This window comes from Bubalus kerabau, chromosome 5 (genome assembly GCF_029407905.1).
Source record: "Bubalus kerabau isolate K-KA32 ecotype Philippines breed swamp buffalo chromosome 5, PCC_UOA_SB_1v2, whole genome shotgun sequence".
Taxonomy (NCBI): domain Eukaryota; kingdom Metazoa; phylum Chordata; class Mammalia; order Artiodactyla; family Bovidae; genus Bubalus; species Bubalus kerabau.
The window spans coordinates 46,944,480-46,963,594 of record NC_073628.1 but is presented as its reverse complement, the minus strand read 5'-3'; the positions used below and the strand labels follow the sequence as shown (position 1 = coordinate 46,963,594).

At 44.6% G+C, this 19,115-nt stretch overlaps 1 protein-coding gene and 1 long non-coding RNA gene across 7 annotated transcripts in view; one reads left to right on the top strand and one right to left on the bottom strand.

Annotated features, from left to right (window-relative positions):
• Positions 1–669: 669 nt before the first annotated feature.
• LOC129653849 (uncharacterized) lies at positions 670–5,931 on the top strand. Its single transcript, XR_008715238.1, has 3 exons — positions 670–1,942; positions 3,857–4,205; positions 4,983–5,931. It is a non-coding gene; the product is annotated as an uncharacterized LOC129653849 (long non-coding RNA).
• A 6,311-nt stretch (positions 5,932–12,242) lies between these two features.
• The window catches only part of LOC129652703 (upstream-binding factor 1-like protein 1), a 99,589-nt gene continuing 92,716 nt past the window's right edge, over positions 12,243–19,115 (bottom strand). For 2 of the 6 annotated variants that reach the window (XM_055581601.1, XM_055581600.1), the window contains exons 4-5: positions 17,512–17,646; positions 12,243–14,239 (exon numbers count right to left, since the gene is read on the bottom strand). In XM_055581601.1, coding sequence (XP_055437576.1) covers positions 12,849–14,239; positions 17,512–17,563 — 1,443 coding nt within the window. In that variant the 5' untranslated portion in view covers positions 17,564–17,646 and the 3' untranslated portion in view covers positions 12,243–12,848. Of the gene's footprint in view, positions 14,240–16,036; positions 16,146–17,511; positions 17,647–19,115 lie in introns of all 6 variants that reach the window. The other 4 variants (XM_055581603.1, XM_055581605.1, XM_055581602.1 and 1 more) reach the window with 3 other exon arrangements.

Genomic DNA, 19,115 nt, shown 5'->3' with positions numbered 1-19,115 from the left:
GAGGTAGTATGCTAACACCATAAGAGCTTTGGTATTAAGTGCAGAAAAGATGGTGGTATTTATGAAGAGAAATAGCAGAATTTTATTTCTGGGCCTAACGGTGTCAACTTGATCAGAATCTGTGTGGATTTAGCTAGGTCTGAGGAAACAGTAATCATCTAAGTACAGTAGAAAAGGGGCCAGTGAAATTATGATTTATTTGACTTCTAAGACCCCTGAAAAATGGAGGGGGGAATAGCCATCTGGAAAGTGTCCTCAGTGAGAACAACAACAACAACAAAAAAAACACAACTTAAAGAAAAGCTCTGGATGGCAGGGTTACTGGGGACTGAAGCAGGTTCATTTCTTCTCTGATTCCAAGTTCCCAAAGAGCCCACAGTGCCCACCCTCAGTGTGCTGTGCTGATCTCAACTCTCTGGGAAAGAAGAGCCTCTAAGGTGACAGTGTTTCCTCTAAGCCTCTCTCTTTTCCTGTCTCTTTTCCTTGAAATTTATTGCATTTCCGTTTGTGCCCTTGGGTCTTCACTGTTGTTCCTGCTTTTCTCTAGCTGGGGAAAGGGGGCTGCTCTCTAGTCGTGGTGTGCAGGCTTCTCACGGAGGTGGCTTCTCTTGTTATAGAGCAAACTCTAGAGTGCTTGACTTTCGGTAGTTTTGGATCCCAGGATTTAGAGCACAGACTCAACAGTTGTGGCTGCTGCTGCTGCTGCTGCTGCTGCTAAGTCGCCTCAGTCATGTCTGACTCTGTGCGACCCCAGAGACGGCAGCCCACCAGGCTTCCCCGTCCCTGGGATTCTCCTGGCAAGAACACTGGAGTGGGTTGCCATTTCCTTCTCCAATGCATGAGAGTGAAAAGTGAAAGTGAAGTCGCCAGTCATTCCCGACTCTTAGCGATGCCATGGACTGCAGCCTACCAGGCTCCTCTGTCCATGGATTTTCCAGGCAAGAGTACTGGAGTGGGGTGCCATTGCCTTCTCCGACAGTTGTGGCAAGCGGGTTTATATGCCTCATGTCATATGGGATCTTCCCAGACCAGGGATCAGACCCATGTCTCCTGCATTGGCAGTCAGATTTTTTATGACTGAACCACAGGGAAGCCCTCTTTTGCTATCTTAATATCACCCAGAGTAGTGTATTTAAATTTCCCTGTTTCTCAAAATATAAAAATGAAAAAGAAATCTTTATTTTCCATCTTTGTGATCATTCATGATGTCCCTTTAGGAATGCTCAGCTCCAAACTGTCCAGAACCACTCTTACTCTCACTGAGGTTTTGACCTGTCTACCTTCAGAGAAGGCTTGGCTTAGGCCTGGAAAACCAATCACATCCCCCAAAGCTCTTCCCTTGCTGCCCAAATAGGCTTAGAATCACCTGTGTTTCCTACATAACACCTGAGTGAAAATCTCATACAGGAATGAGTGTATTTTGTTTTCTTTCATGACAACACGACTGCTTTCGTGAGCTGTTTTAACTCAAGGACATTTTGCTAATTTTGACTTGACCAAAATTCCCCCAGCAATGATTCTGTCAACTTTTGTTCTTTCTTGGCCAAGGGCAGGAATCAATAATCCCTTTCATGCTTGATCCACAAGAATATAACTGTCCATATTAGTAGAATACAGTCAATATTTGTGAAGTGAATCAGTGAACAGGTCCTTGATTACCTGACCACTCCATCAGTCTCTGTTTGGTGATGTGTATATGATTCAATCAACTAATCTAGAGAAGTATGATGATCCAATCAGGGTCAGTCAATGGTCCCTCTGTAATCTAATCAGATATACTGTTCCGGTTGGGTTAGCAGTGGGACAGAGGGATGACAGAACAAAAAGACTTATAAAAGTCTCAAGCACTGGAGAAGAGGTGCAGAATTTCCTGGCTCTGGAGACATCAGAGGGGTTCTCACAGGGTTTGAATTGTGAGCACCCCACCAGGCAGATTAGAGCAGTAAGTTTCCACCCTCATATAAGGACACTCTTCTCTTACTGGTGGTGGTGGTTTAGTCGCCAAGTCGTGTCCGACTCTTGCGATCCCATGGACTGTAGCCTGTCGGGCTCCTCTGTCCATGGGATTCTCCAGACAAGAATGCTAGAGTGGGTTGCCATTTCCTTCTCCAGGGGATCATCCTGACCCAGGAATTGAACCTGGGCCCCCTGCATTGCAGGCAGATGATTTACCAACTGAGCTACGAGGGAAGCCTTCTCTTCTCTTACTAGTGGTTAGCTAATCTTGAAGGGTGCCATGTATCCCTAGTGAAGGGAGAGTTGTTAAAAAAATCAGTTCTTTCCAACGAACACGTTTCAGGTTTAATTTTGCCTCTCAGTGTAGTTTTGCCTGAACTCAAACATTTTAATTAGTGCTTTAACTTCTATCATTTAAAAATATCTTTTAAAGACATTTAACATATGCATTTAAAATATCTTTTTGGAGTTTTGTTTCATGAATTTCACCTACACAGTTCTGACACAAATGGCATTCATGTTAAGGGTAACTGAGGATGGAGGCTGTGTTGGTCCACATGACCTTCCTCTTATTGATTTAAGGTTCTAAATGATGCTCTGACATCATTCCCTCATCAAGACTGGAGTGAGTTTTCAGAATTCCTGCTACCACTTCCAGGTGGGACTTGGATTAATCCAAGCACTGTATGGAACTGAATGGGCTAGTGGTTGCCATTCCTCTGGATTGGAACTTGTGAGAGGCTTGTTCTGAATCCAATAGGGAAGGAGCTATAGCATTGTGCCCATTGAGGCCTGAATGGCATGTGGCCTAACTGAGGCACTTCCACCCCTGCCGGAGCAGAGCCTTAGTCCTGAGTAGGTTTCTCTGAAGGGTTGGGATATTGTCTTAGGTCTGCTCCTGCTTGGCCTGACATGGATGATATGCTCACTGGCATTTACCACAGGATTCCTCCTGAAGCAGAGTCAGGATGAGTGTCCGGAACCCCCGTAGGCTCCTGGACCTGGAGAGAATGCACCTGCTCAAGGAAGATGCCTTGGTCTATTCTTATCTGGAGTTTCTGCCCAGGGAGCTCTTCCCACCCCTCTTCATGGACACAATCCATGGGGGAACACATCAAGACCTTGGGATCATGGTGTAAGCCTGTCCCTTTGTCTGCCTCCCTCTGGGGGGCTCATTGCCCTGCCTTATGTGGGTCCCTTATGAGCAGGGCTGGAAGCACTTGATGTCCTGCTGGCCCAGAAGGTTCACTCCAGGGGAACAAGATCCAGGTAGCTTGATAGGGTCCTGGGCATCCCGGAAGAGACTTCTGGGGTGGGCCAATTCGGCAACCCATGGACAGACCCGAGGACTCTGAGGCTGGCAATGGAGAGGCTTAGAGGCCTTGGCTCTCTGTGAGAAATGCCTTCCTGATATGTAAGGGTGCCTAAGATGCAAGGGAGGTTGAGAGAACATGCCCCATCCCCTTCCCATGAGGCTTAATCCTACTAGAAGTGGAGACCTGGAGAGGAAAGCGGGAGAAAGGGAGCTGGAGAACAGAGAGGCACAGAGGGGAGCCGGCGAGGAAGCAGGTGACGAGAGAGACGTGAGGGAAATACAGAGGGCAGTCTGTGGTCTATTTCTGAGTCTGTGGCTGCAGTCTGTGTGGATGGTAATGCATCCCTGTCAATCTCCTGGTCCTCTTAGGAGGTGCAAACTGCAGGTGCTAGATTCATGGACTACTGACCAGAATTTCTGGAGCGTGTGGTCTGGAGCCAGCAGTCAAGGGTGCTCACACTCAGGAATGGCACCAGTGGTGGAGCAGAGCTCAAGGACACACCAGGCCTTGGCTCCCTTAAAAGTATACACAGACCTTTGTCTGAAGAAAAGGACCCTGGATAACTTCCTCTCCTACCTCCCCAGGTGGGTGGCACAGAGAAAAGCCTGAACACACCTGTGCTGTAAGAAGCAGATGATCTCTGCAATGCCCCTGGACAGTATCACGAAGGTCCTGAATATGGTGCAGCTGGACTGTATCAGGAGGTGCAAGTCACCTGGATCTGGCATCTGTCCATCCTGGCCACGTTTGCTCCTCTCCTGGGTCAGATGAACAACGTGCAGAGGCCCCATGTCTCCCCCATTCACGGTCTGCCCGTGAGGAGCAGCAGCAGGAAGTTTTTCGATTTCCCCTCAGTTTCTAAGCTGCACCATCTCCAGTCTGTCTATCTGGACTCTCCCTCCTTGTCTGAACCTGCCTGGACTAGACGCTCAGGTGAGGGTGGACCGCTGCCTGGGAAACACTGAACACAACACTGGCATGTCAAGCACATGGGGTCCTTTGTGTTTCTGTCCTGAGCTGTGGAATCACTTCACCTCGGAAATCAAGGGGGAGGAGCAGACAACACACTAGAAATATCTGGATGGGGCGTTTGGATCCAATGAGGGAAGGCATGGGTTCTTCCTTAGGAAGGGAAAGCTATGTCAGATGACTAAGAAAATAGGTAAGTGAAGAGGGCATTAAAGAACGGACACCACCTCAGACCCAAGTAATCTGAAACAAAAGGTCTGAGGAATTCCCTGGTGGTCCAGTGGTTAGGACTCTTCTCTTTCGGAGCTGAAAGTCCAGGTTTGACCCCTGGTGGGGGAAGTAAATTTCACAACCTGTGCAGTGTGGCCAGTAAAGAAATATGAAAGCAGAAAGTTCAGGAGAGAGACAGAGAGAAAAGCTCTGTGCTTACCAGATCCTGAAGACGATGAACTTGTCTCAAATCACCGGTCCCTAAAAGATTGCCTTTTGCTCCCGATAAGTTAGTTAATTTTTAAGAAATGCATAATTCTGAGAGGGTCGTAGTAGAGCAGGAGCCAGAGATCATACAAAGCTGCAGGTGGTTTGCAGGTGATGCAGAGAGGTAGTGCCAGGCCAAAATGACATGGGTCACCTTCAGGAGGTGGTTAGTAGGACCTTGTCCTTGGGCAAATCACTTATCTCACAACTTTAGCTCAGCTGCCACCCTGATTTCTCAGACCTAATTGCTTGCTTTCTCCCCAGATGCCTGAGGACCCCCTTGGCCCACCCAGCAGTAACTAACTGGCAGCTTACAGAGTCAGACTTGCCCCATCTGTCCCAGAGCCCAAACTTGCATCAGCTCAGGGGCCTGGATCTGAGTGGGGTCACCACGATGGACTTTAGTCCTGAGATTCTCCATGTTCTTTTGGAACAAATTGTTCTTTGGAACAAGCCACACTCTAGGAACTGAACCTAGATCGGTATTAGATCACAGAGTCCCAACGTGACTCCAACCTGTCTGCCCTTCAAGCTTGGGACCTGTGTCTGCATGGTATCTCCTTTCTGGCCATCCTGGAGAAGCTTCTGAGTCACACCACTGGGCTGAGCACCTTAAATGATGAGTTTGGTCCTTCCCCTCAGGAGAGCTGTAGCCTCATGGAGCCCTCCACCTCGGCTGACTCGTCCAACTTCAAGATAAACTCATTGAGATTATGTGGGATTTAGGATATCCAAGCTCCATCTGGCTTAGATCCAGCCTGTATCCTCACTAGGGCATTAAGGCATTCTATCCCAAGGAGCCTTTTCTGTACCACTGTTACCCTCCTCCTAGCTGGATGCGTCTGTCAAAGTTTACTTCTGGTCACCTGCAAACTAAAATCTTGGCAATAGATGCATCAGGAATGGAAAAGCAATCCATGGTTTCAGACATCAGCTCAATGTGAATGGGAAAAGGAAAGATGATCCTGAAGAGGTGCTGGATTGCAAGGGGAAATGTAGACTCTGGGAGGTGTTGGAACTTTTGGGGATATGTATTTATACAATCATATATAAACCTCAATGTTTGGAGCTGCATGTGGGTTTGAGACCCACATGTTGGAATTTTCCCTGGGTAGATGTTTGTAAAGCAACTGTCAGAAATAAAGAAACTCTTGTTGAAAACCAACTGCTGCCTTCCATGATCTATTGCTCTCCTTTTCAGCTTATTCCTCAGCAATCTCCAGTTACTGATTAAAAAAAGAGTACTGAGTTGTCTATGATCCAAAACCTTACCATTTCTGCACGTTCTTTCTTCTGTTAAGAGCATCTCTTAACCCTTTGCTTATTTCTTTGGCTTTCCTATTCCTCACCATCTCCCGGAGCTTGTCAATTTCATGTCCATTCCATTGATGATACCATCCAGCCATCTCATCCTCTCATGCCTTCTTTTCCTACTGCCCTCAATATTTCCCAGCACCAGGGACTTTTCCAATGAGTCGGCCGTTTGCATAAGATGACCAAAATCCTGGAGCTTCAGTGTCAGCATCAGTCCTTCCAATGAGAATTCAGGGTTGATTCCTTTTCAGAGTGACTGGCTTGATCTCCTTGCAGTCCAAGGGATTTTCAGGAGTCTTCTCCAGCATCACAGTTTGAAGGCATCAGTTCTTTGGTGCTGCCTTCTTTACCGTCCAGCTTTCAAACACACAGGTGACCACTGACAAGACTGTAGCTTTGACTATGCAGGCCTTTGTCAGCAGAGTAATGCCTCTGCTCCTCAACAAAATGTTTAAGGTTAGTCATAGAGCTTTCCTGACAAAAAGTAGTTGTCTTTTGATATCATGGCTTCAGTCACCATCTGCAGTGATTTTAGAGTCCAAGAAGAGGAAATCTGTCACTACCTCAGCCTTTTCCTCTTCTATTTGCCAGGAGATATTCTATTATTCAAGGAGGACCACTACACATGCTTGACAAGAGACTGGGCACCTCTGCAGTGTGGATGACACTTCTAGGATGGAGGGTCTTGATGTGTGTAGTGAAGCCCTTTCCTAGCACAGAAAGGTCAGGGACTGGGACTATGGTCCCACCAGGAGAACCCTGAGGACAGCTCGCGTCCAGGGTCATGGGTACCCTAACGTAGAGCTCTTCACTCCAATGACTCCTTGGCCATTGAGTATGTTCCCCTTGCTGTGTGTGCAGTAAGCCACTGAACAGCCACTGCAGTAAGCTAGGAGGTAGCGGATGTCTGAGACAGAATAGAGAACTAGTGGGAATAGTGGGATTTCTGAGCATAGACAATCCTGTGTGTTTGCTTTCATCACTACTTGGAGATTCCTGAGGTGAAAACAGACAAACACGATAATGTATTATGAAGGGCACCGGATACAAATACAATGCAGGTTTCTTTATTTGTGACCATTTATTTCCAATCCCCACCCAAGGGTAATGCCACATGAGCATACAAGATTTCCTTCCGGAAATTAATTCATGTTTGTCATGCAATAAACCCATGTCTCTGAAGGTCCCATCGCCAACCAGAGTCTGCATTTCCCCTTGCAGTCCTGCACCCCTGCAGTATCATCTTTCCTTTCCATTCGAGTTGAACTGATGTCTGAAACCATGGATTGGTTTTCCATTCCTGATGCATGGACTCACTCAGGATGGACTCATGTTGGGACTCTGTGATCCAACACCACTCTAAGTTATGTTCCTCGAGGGTGGCTGCAACTTGTTCCAAAAGAACGTGGAGGATCTCAGGGCTAAAGTCCATAATGGTGACCCCACTCAGATCCAGGCCTTTGAGCTGACACATGTTTGGGCTCTGGGACAGATGGGGCAAGTCTGACTCTGTAAGCTGCCAGTTAGTTACTGCCAGGTGGGCCAAGGGGGTCCTCAGGCATCTGGGGAGAAAGCAAGCAATTAGGACTGAGAAATCAGGGTGGCAGCTGAGCTAAAGTTGTGAGATAAGTGATTTGCCCAAAGACAAGGTCCTACTAACCACCTCCTAAAGGTCACCCGTCTCATTTTGGCCCGGCACTACCTCTCTGCATCACCTTCAAACCCCCTGCAGCTTTGTATGATCTCTGGCTCCTGCTCCACTATGATCCTATCAGAATTATGCATTTCTTAAATATTAACTAACTTATCGGGAGCAAAAGGCAATCTTTTAGGGACCGGTGATTTGAGACAAGTTCATCGTGTTTAGGAATCTGGTAAGCACAGAACTTTTCTCTCTGTCTCTTTCCCGAACTTTCTGTTTTCATTTTTCTTTACTGGCCACACCACACAGATTGTGAAGTTTACTTCCCCCACCAGGGATCAAACCTGGACTTTCAGCCCCAAAAGAGAAGAGTCCTAACCACTGGACCACCAGGGAATTCCTCAGACCTTTTGTTTCAGATTACTCGGGTCTGAGGTGGTGTCTGTTCTTTAATGCCCTCTTCACTTACCTATTTTCTTAGTCATCTGACATAGCTTTCCCTTCCTAAGGAAGAACCCATGCCTTCCCTCATTGGATCCAAACGCCCCATCCAGATATTTCTAGTGTGTTGTCTGCTCCTCCCCCTGATTTCTGAGGTGAAGTGATTCCACAGCTCAGGATAGAAACACAAAGGACCCCGTGTGCTTGACATGCCAGTGTTTTGTTCACTGTTTCCCAGGCAGTGGTCCACCCTCACCTGAGCATCTGGTCCAGGCAGGTTCAGACAAGGAGGGAGAGTCCAGACAGACAGACTGGAGACGGTGCCGCTTAGAAACTGAGTGGGAAATTGAACAACTTCCTGTTGCTGCTCCTCATGGGCAGACCATGAATGCCGGAGAGACGGGGTTTCTGCACGTTGCTCGTCTGACCCAGGAGAGGAGCAAACATGGCCAGGATGGACAGATGCCAGATCCAGGTCACTTGCATCTCCTGGATACAGTCCAGCTGCACCATATTCAGGACCTTCGTGATACTGTCCAGGGCCACTGTAGAGATCATGAGCTTCTTACAACACAGGGGTGTGCAGGCTTTTCTCTAGTGAAAGCGGTGGTTTTTCCAGTAGTCATGTATGGATGTGAGAGTGGGATCATAAAGAAGGCTGAGCACTGAAGAACCGATGCTTTCAAACTGTGGTATTGTGAAGACTCCTGAGAGTCCCTTGAACTGCAAGCAGATCAAACCAATCAATCTTAAAGGAAGTCAACTGTGAATATTCATTGCAAGCACTGATGCTGAAGCTGAAACTCCAGTACTTTGGCCACCTGATTGGAAAAGCTGACTCATCGTAAAAGACCCTGATCTCTGTGAAGGAAAGTTGCACAGCTCAAAATAGCCTGGAATTAAAACTCCCCTCCACGTCCTCTCCACCATTCTATGCAAAACAAAGAACTCTCTCACCCAAAGAAAAAAATGGACACTAGGCCCAGCTCCCAGCCGGTCCAGCCTCTGGCCGATCTCCAAAATTCCTTGCCCCAGCCTTTTAAGAGATAACTACTCTGAACAACCTTGGCAAACAGGCCCCCTTAAGACAGTAGCTTTCCACATACATGCCTATATATACTTATTCTTTTCTTATGTTAGTGAAGCAGCTCACTAATCTGACTGCTGCCCCTTCTCACCTCATTAAAGGTGATTTGTTCCTGTAAAGTGCAGGTCTCATTCTTTTTCTGAACCTCGCTTTCCTTAACTCCGTACATTACACCCTGTACACCCATGGCTGATTCATGTCCCTGTATGACAAACACCACTACATTATTGTAAAGTAATTAGCCTCCAATAAAAATAAATTAATTCATTTAAGAATTATAATAACTAATCATAAACACCATTAAATATATATACCATTATGAAGGGGAAAAAAAAAAACAAAAAACAAAAAACCTGATCCTGGAAAAGATTGAGGGCAGGAGGAGAAGGGGACCAAAAAGGATGAGATGGTTGGATGGCATCACCGACACAATGGACATGAATTTGAGCAAACTGAGGGAGATGGTGAAGGACAGGGAAGCCTGACATGCTGCATTCCATGGGGTCACAAAGAGACGCACACGACAGAGCAACTGAATAACAACTCAGTTCCAAACAGGACTTCAATAAGCCCAGACTCTTGCCTCTTTTCATAGAGAAACGCATGAAAAGGAACTTCCCTGGGGTTCCTATGGTTAAGAATTCACTGGTAGGAGACAGAGATACAGGTTGGATCCCTGTCTAGGAAGACCCCACAGACTGTGGAGCAACTAAGCCCAAGCACCACAACTACTGAGCACCCGACTAGAGCCTGGGGGCCATGACCACCGATGCCCACACCCCGGTCCCACGCTCTGCGATGAGACGCCGCCAAAAGGAGAAGTCAACACATTTCAGCTCGAGAGTAGCCCCTGCTCGCCACAACCAGAAAAGGCTGCACTCAGCAAAAGAGACCCAGCATAGCCAAAATAAGCAAACAAATAAATAAGATTCTAAAAATAAATAAATAACGATTGTTTAAAAGCATGAAAATCATTAATTTGAGATGTATCATGATCATACACATGTAATCTTTTGATCCACAGTAATCTTTTGGTGCTTTCTGAATGGTTTTCAGCCCCTGACCATTTGTGTTCTGGCTCCCCTTATAACTTGTGAACAGTTCCTCAGAGCCACATAAGAAGACACCTTTCTGGCTACGATCTTCTGTAAAATACTGAATAAAGCATATTTGCCATGTTTTAGTTTGTTCATTTTCTTGTCATTTGACCTGCTCTTCCAATACCTTTTCCCAGCCCACAGTGTCTTGTCCCCACTCACCTGAGTTCCAGGGATTAGATGGAAACTGTCGACTAAAACAGGAGTCACCACCTGAATGTAGAGTCGCTTTATTTCATGGGAGTTTTTAAGAGCCAAGCTCGGGCTTCCTCAGTGGTTCGAGGGTAAAGAATCTTCCTGGAATGCAGGAGATCTGGGTTTGATCCCTGGGATGGGAAGATCTCCTGGAGGAGGAAATGGCAGCCTGAGAATCCTGAGAGGTGAGTCCCTGACCCCGCTTGCCTCCTGCTGCCCCGCACATGTCCTTCTACAGTGAAGGGGTCAGAAGTGCAGGCTGGGCAGGTTCTGGGAAGGAAGGTCTAATGACGTGGAGCAGCCAGGTCCCACAGCCAAAGCGGCAGAAGTATGTCTGGGGTTGAGCTGCTAGACTCCTGGCTTCAATTTCATTTCTAGGATAAAAGGGAGAAGCTGTCTGGCAGGCACTGGGCAGTGCTTCCTGCTTTCCTCCCTGAGTCTTTTCAACCAAAAGATATGTTTAGATTTTCCAAGAGGAAAGAAATCCACTTAACATTTTGTGGACGTGAATGAACTGTGAGCAAGTCATTTTGGAAACACTAAATCTTAATTTTTTTTTGATAGATATTTTCCTTTATTATTATTTTTTTAAATTTTATTTTATTTTTAAACTTTACATAATTGTATTAGTTTTGCCAAATATCATAATGAATCCGCCACAGGTATACATGTATAGGTGAAGTAACAGATAAATAGATATTTTAGTATTTTAACAAATGTTGTCTTCTTCTATTAGAAAATTCAGAATTTTAGCCTATATTCATCTCGTATGTGTATTTTCCTGCCTGTTTCTTTAAACAGTTTTTATTTTGTATTGCAGTATAGACAGTTATAATTCTGTGGTAGGTCTTCCCTGCTGGTCCAATGGTTAAGAATCTGCCTTCCCATGCAGGGGACATGGGTTTGATTCCTGGTCCCAGAAGATCTCACAGGCCCTGGAGCACCAAAGCCCATGTGTCACAACTACTGGGCCACTGCTCTAGGGCCCTGCTCCAAACCCAGGGAAACCACCCCAGGGAGAAGCTGGAGCACTGAGTTGCCCCAGCTCCCCCTAACTGGAAATGTGTCCTGCACTGCAAGAAGACCAAGATCTATGAAAAATAAGTAAATTAATCTGTGAAAAGAGAGAGAGAGAGAAGTTTTAATATTGTGGTAATTTCAGGTAAAGAGCAAAGGGGCTTGGCCATGAATATACCTGTGCCCATCCTTCCCCACACTTCCCTCCCATCCTGGCTGCCACACAAAATTGAGCAGAGTTCCATGTGCTCTACAGTAGTTCCCCAACTGTATATTCATGAGGAATAAAATACCCCACTAAGACATCATGGATGAAGAGGAAGTCTCCAAATTCAACACTTTTCATATACAAGAACAATACTTGTATGATACTAATTGTCCATGAGGATCAAAAATGAAAATAGCCAGGAAAGTTTAGGAAAAAAAGTTTAATGAGATGGCATTAGATTTAAACACGCTTTCAAATACATCAATAAGCCAAAATAATAAAAATGTGTCATAGTGGTAAATGAATTCCCGAACAGTTTAGTATCTGTGAATTAAAATACTGACGCTCAAACCATACAAGTCATAACATAATACAATTTGAGTGTATGGTAAAAACATGATTCACTTGTAACCTAGAGCAGGAGGAAGGGGCTGGGGCAGAAACCTGTAGAAATTCATACATGGCCTGAAAACTCAGGGCACTGGGTCAAAAGAGGCTGGTTTTAAGGAAAACCTAATTCAGGTGGAGGGGTTACACATTTTTAATTTTGAGATTTTGATCAGTGAGAAAATCTCATGGACAGTTCACAGGATGCACACACACATGGAAATGCTGCTGCCCACGTGCCGGCCCCACTTCCAAGGTAAGGAAGGGCCAGCTCCTCACCTCAGAGAAAAGGGCCAGAGAAATCAGGGCCTGACAGCTTTCTTTAAGGCAAGTCTCCCACTTCCAGTCAATCAGATCTTCCCTCCCCAGCTCACTGCCTGAGTCCTGAGGGACAAGGTCACAGAGAAGGGGCTCACACACCCCTGGAGCCCCTCACACGTCTGACAGGCAGAGGGTGAGGAGAGCAAGCCTTTCCAGTTCAGGGAGCTCAGTCTAGTCCAGGGAGCCCCACAGCCCAGTCAGCTCAGGGTTTATTCCACGAGGCGTCATTGCATTGACTTTCTCTCAGGGTGAACATGGGGTGGATGGAAAGGCTAGAAATTACAGCTCAAGATGCCTTCTTTCCAAAAGGTCCCACTTTGTATGAAGAGGGAGGGAAAGAAGGAAGGCAATGAAAAAGCATGGAGAGACGAGCCCATGGACTTTTGCTGAAAGTTCTGTCTCTTCAGGTTGTGAACTAAACTCAGTTGGAATCCGAGTCAGAGGAGTCCCCTGAGGACGATGAGCTGGAGCCGTGGTCCTCCGGCTCAGAATCTCCGTCTTCATCCTCACTGCTGGGGGCTGAGGAGCGGCTGCCTTCCTCCTCTTCCTCGTTTTCCTCTGATCTCCCTGAGGCAGGAGAATGTTCTCCAGTCGTGTCTGATGATGCTAACTCTGCAGCCTGAAGCCCCGGGTCCTCTCTAAGCCTTCCTTGCAGATTCCCTGATGATGGGGACTGCAGACCCATCCTTCTAATCTTGGGGTTCGGGCCCCCCGTCACGCTCATGTTCTTACGCTTAGCACAGGTCGCCTCTCTGTAAGCAGCATATTCTTCAGGAGACAGAGTCCTGAGCCAGAGATCAAGGTCCACCTTGTATTGCATCTGCAGTCCCTGCGCCTGCTTCTTATAAAGCTCCTTCTGGTCCTGGGGGACCCGCTGCCAGCGTCTACTGATCTCCACCATGCGCTCCCTCGGGGGCACCACTTTCAGCTCCCTGCTCAACCAGAGATCCTGGTGGAACTTGTGATAGCCATTCATCGGGGGCTTCTTGGGCTCTCCATGGAATTTCCAGTGCATGGGTAAACTCTTTTCTGGGGGAGACTTCACTTTTTCAACATTCTCCTGAAACTTCTCTGGCACTTTCATTTCACTTCTTTGGGGGACACCAGATTTCTCAGGGTTTGGGACTAGATCAGGGTGCTGTGCTCTGAACAGAGCTATCTTCTCCCTAATATCCTTTTTCTCTTTCTCAAGATCCTGACTGTGTTTCACCCTCAGCTGCTCAGGCACCTTCCTGCGTTCCTCAGACGGAACCCTGGTCAGCTCCTGGTTGCTTATCTTGGGGTGTTTTTGGATGTACTGGGGTCGCATCACTTGGGAAATGTGCCGGTAAGCTGTCAGGGACTTCTGGAACAAATAAGCATGTTTCTTGTGTTTCCTGGTGTTTTCTTGTGTTTTCTGTGTTTTCTTGTGTTTTTTGGAAGGATTGCTAACATTTTCCTTAGCTGCCAGGACTAATTCTCTCAGCGTGCGAAACTTTCTCACCTTATGGGAAACCTCTAACCATTTGAGTTTGCACATTTCCCCAGAAAAATCTTTAAAAGCTACTTTTTCCCAGTCCATCACTGACTGGGTTGAGTTGAATGTGTGCCCATCACTGGATGGAATGTTTTTCTCCATACTTTCCAGTAACCGCACAATGTCTTCCTTGGACCAGTCATCTTGCCGTTTAGGCATCGCCATTTCTAGGTCTTTGGGACACTTATGTGATCCCAGCAGTTCAGACACCTCAGCAGAATCTTCAGCTGCTTCACTCTCAAGATTCAGCAGGTGAGTTATTTCTGAAGTCCTGCAGTGTGTGCGATCCTCTGGTTCTGTGGAGAAAGAAGAGGAAACTTACTCTCCTATGTGACACAAGAGAGAAGCACAGACCGCTTGGGATATGTCCCTTCCGTCATTTTATTTACCCCCAAGAATGTAAATGAAAACCAGCCCAACCTCTGAGTTGAGAGTCCTGTTGAGCATTATGAAGCTTCTTTTCACAATTAAAAATCCTCAGGCCTGAACCCAACTTGCCTTCCAGTTTCATCACAGTGGGTTTTACATAGAAATGAACAAGAGCCTGGGGACTCACTCAAGGGACAAAGGATGAGAGAAAAGGAAGGGAAGTTAAAAATAAAAATGCCCGACAAGCAAGAGGGCTTTAAAATAGCAATGAGATACCACAGCACATGGACGAGAATGGTCAAAATCCCAAAGAAGGACCAAGTACTGAGAGGGTGGAATATCAGGAACTTTGATTCATTCCTAAGGCGATGAAAAACAGTACAAGCCTTCTGAAAGACAATAAGGCAATTTGTTACTAAACTAAATATCCTCCTACCAAGTAAGTCAGGACTCATGCTCCTTTGTATTTGCCCAAATAATTTGAAAACCTATATCCATAAAAAAGAAAAAAAGACCTGCAATGGGATGTTTATAGCCACTTTGGTCATAATCACAAAACTTGAAAACAACCATAATGAATGGATAAAGCAACTCTGGTACATTAAGACCACGAAATAGTACTCAGTTCTAAAAAGAAATGAGCAATCAAGCCAGTAAGAGACATGGGGTATTCTTTTATTCATATCTCTAAGTGAATGAATCTAAGCTGAAAAACATACATATTTCATGAGTCCAACTATAAGACATTTCAGGAAAAAGGAATATATGGAAAAAAAGAGAAATATATGAGGACAGTGAAATAAACCTTGCTTCCCAGCAGTTAAGAGGATGGGACTGATGAATAGGTGATCACAAATGACTTTCATCAGTCTAACACTTCTGGATATTATAAAGCTGGATACTCGTCACTGTGTATCAGTGAAAACTAACAGAATGCACAACACCAAGAGTGAGCATTAATGTTAAACCATAGACTTTGGGTGATAATGAAGTGTCAGTGGAGGTTCCTAAATCATAATAAACACACCACTCTGAGACATAATGTGGTAACAGGGGCAAAAGGCCTGTTTATTCTGGGAGTGCAGGATGTAGACAGGAATTCTGTACTTTCTGCTCAATATTACTGTGAATGCAATCTTCTCTAGAACACTAACACTCCTTAGGATTCTGAGCATAGCTCCCTCCTAAGAAAAGTCCAGATGGCCATAGACTGAATGTGCAGTTGAGATGATACTTGATATAATTAATCTAAGAAAGCTGTAATAGATATAATTCATCTAAGAAACATGTCATAGAAGTGCAAAGGGAAGATGAAGAGAGGAGAAGGGTAAACATGTGTATGTAAGGATTGAAAAAGAGTTTAAGTGGTCAATATTTCATTTCTGGGGAGCTCATAAGGCATATTAAGTACAACTGTAAACAAGAAGACCCTTTCCTGTGACTCAGCTGGTAAAGGATCCGCCTGCAATGCGGAAGACCTGGGTTTGATCCCTGGGTTGTGAAGATCCCCTGGAGAAGGGAAAGGCTACCAACTCCAGTATTCTGGCCTAAAGAATTCCATCCACTGGATAGCCCATGTGGTCCCAAAGAGTCGGACATGACTGAGAGACTTTCACTTCACTACTTCACAATAAGCCAGGGACACTCTGTTTTAGCTGAGATATAAAGATGACAAAACATGTCTCATCAGAAGCTCATAGAAATGAACAAATAGGAAGACTGACCTGTGGAGGAGGCGCAGGTACTTCAGGTGCTGGCAGGGGAAGCCCTTCTCTGCACGTGTCTCCTGCACTCACACAAGAAGAGTCTTCTTACCGCCTCTGACAGAGCAACCTGAGAAAAAATGACACATCACACACAGTGTATCACACACAGTTATCTAGACTAAACAAAGGTACTTACATTCAATGTTCTATTTTATTCTGTTAAAACCCAGTCCCTTCTATCTCTAATAAAAATGACTCTTAAGCATAACATTTATCTTTAACTACAACTTTCAGTTCTGAGAACTCTAACAATTGAATTTTCTCTTCTCTTTGACAATGTCACTGTTCAATTTAAGTGACCTTAATGTAAGGGGAATCCATTTCTTTGATTAGCACATCAACATACTCCCAATCATATCAGATTTGCTCTACTATCAGAAAAGTTTTCCTGTTTGGAAACATACAAATTCCAGGTCACTATAAGATCAGTTCAGGGACTTCCTTGGAGGTTCAGGGGCTAAGAATCTGCGCTCCCAGTGGACGGGACCAGCATTTGGTCCTTGGTCAGGGAATTAGAGCCCACATTCCACAGCAAAGTGTTAACCTGCCAAGACACAGAGTTCCTGTGTGGGGACTAAGAGTTTGCATGTCCCATCTAAAGCTCCCTCAAGGTGCAAGAAAGATCTGGTGCAGCCAAATTCATCAAATCCATCAATCAATTAACACACAGTTCCTTCTAATATTGTAGTTGTTTAATCCCTGAGGCCTGTGTGACTCGTCTGCAGCCCTTGGACTGTAGCCCCACCGAGGCTCCTGTCATGGGATTTTCCAGGCAAGAGTACTGGAGTGGGTTGACGTTTCCTTCTCCAGGGGCCCTTGAGACCCACAGACTGAACCTGTGTCTCCTGCATTAGCAGGAAGTTTCTTACCCCTGAGCCACCAGGGAAGCCAGCCTTCTAATATATTGTGCTTCAAAATCAATGACTGAAGTTAACAAAAGCTTTCACTTCTATATCAGAGTGAGTGCAGAATTTCTTCTTCTTTCAGGTATTTGGTGTGTTAACAATGTTGTTTTGAGAGCCATCATCAGGTCTGGATTGCTATTGGACAATTTAAAGGCAGAAATCCTTACACATATTCTCCTTACAAATATATTACTCTTCATGTTCTACAGCACAGTTTCTCATTCAAATTTTAGGTATCATGCTAAATGGAAAAACTGTCTAGGACTTCCCATCAAGAAATTCATATTTTCCTTTTATATCATGGAATCCTAAGTTCATAGAATTACTCATGTTCACTCACACATTCCAATGATTTGAAGGCAAGTCTATAGTTTCAGAGTGAATTCTAAGTAATAACATAATTCTTATGAACTAGATTTTTCATTTGCTTAAGAAATTCTTTAGCCTGTGACTGCTAAATTAAAATTATTCTTTTTAAGTTTTGAGGGGAAGATATATGAATCCATCTACTCAGAACCATTTACTCACCAGAAAGTTGTAGATTTGGTCTCCTCAATGCTGGTATGAAAATCAGTCCCATCCAGCCAGGACTTCTGTGTTCTCTGGATGAGTCAGCAGCTGTAACTTTCAGAGCTGTCCACGGTCCAGACACTCAGAACAACTCTGAACAGAAGAAACAGTGCATCTGAGATCCCACTATCAGGACCCTTGAGGCCCCTTCCTGATTAGATTACCACAGTCCCCTTGGATAAACCCAATCAACACTGTTGCTCCTGCTGCTGCTAAGTCACTCAGTCCTGTCCGACTCTGTGAGACCCCGTAGCCGGCAGCCCACCAGGCTCCCCCATCCCTGGGATTCTCCAGGCAAGAACGCTGGAGTGGGTTGCCATTTCCTTCTCCAATGCATGAAAGTGAAAAGTGAAAGTGAAGTCACTCAGTCGTGTCCGACTCTTCGCAACCCCATGGACTGCAGCCCACCAGGCTCCTCTGTCCGTGGGATTTGGCAGGCAAGAGTACTCACGTGGGTTGCCATTGCCTTCTCTGCCAATCAACACTAACCTCACTAAATCTCTCTCTAATCTCTATATGTTAATAGAATCCACAACTGAAGTCCCAGTCCTCATCACTGATTTTATATTGAATACGCATTCCTCTCTGATTTTAAGGATCCTGCATTCTCCTTAAATTCCCTTCATATTTGATTTTAGTTTAGTAAGACATTTGAATATGTATCCTTCCATGTTTTGATAATTTCTGCCCTTTATTCACAAGCTCTATGGTTTAACAACATATCAAATTTACAGTGGTCATTAAAACCCCTTCAGTTCAATCCAAATTTATCTACTCTATATATTTTATCTATAGAATAGATAAAAATATGAATAATTATTGTAGATTAGTTTGGGAATTTGAGAAAAAGAGGCTCCAAATTCTGGCATCCAAGATTGATCTAATTCTGATTTTAGAGTGATTAAACAGGAACATAGCTTTTTAAAAAATACAGTTGCTTTGTTGAGAACAATTTGATTCAACCCAACATGGTCAAAAGTATATCTAGCTTGAAATGACTAGTTACTAGACCAATAACAGATTTCATAACAGTCTTGAAATTGATTTCTTCTATTTCCTAAATTATGTATAAATATACTTTGAAACTAGTACTTGTGAAACATGTAAGATTAAGATATAATTTGGAAAACCTAAATCAGTGAGATATTTTGATACATAGCTTCAAAAAACGGGAAATAACTGGCATCATTGTGGGTATATACTTTTACTTATGGATGTGCACAGGCAAAGCTGAAATCATATATCCAAATATACACTGGATTGCTAAGCTTTTTGGAGGATTCATGGTAGTTAGTAGATGGGATTTGCTAAAAATAAATGTTTCATCTCTATACATTTAATTCATAGTTTTCGATGAACTGCTCTTGAAAAAGCACAGTGATTTTTATTACATGCATGACATTCACATAAACAGTTTGCAGAGGTCAGTAGTTCTAATTAGTTTTAATATAATATTTTATCATCATAAAAATTAAGGGAATCAATAAATGGTGCATTGTTTATAACACAAAATTAAGATTAAATATTAGCAGGTTCACTATTAGAGAAAATAAAAAACTTCT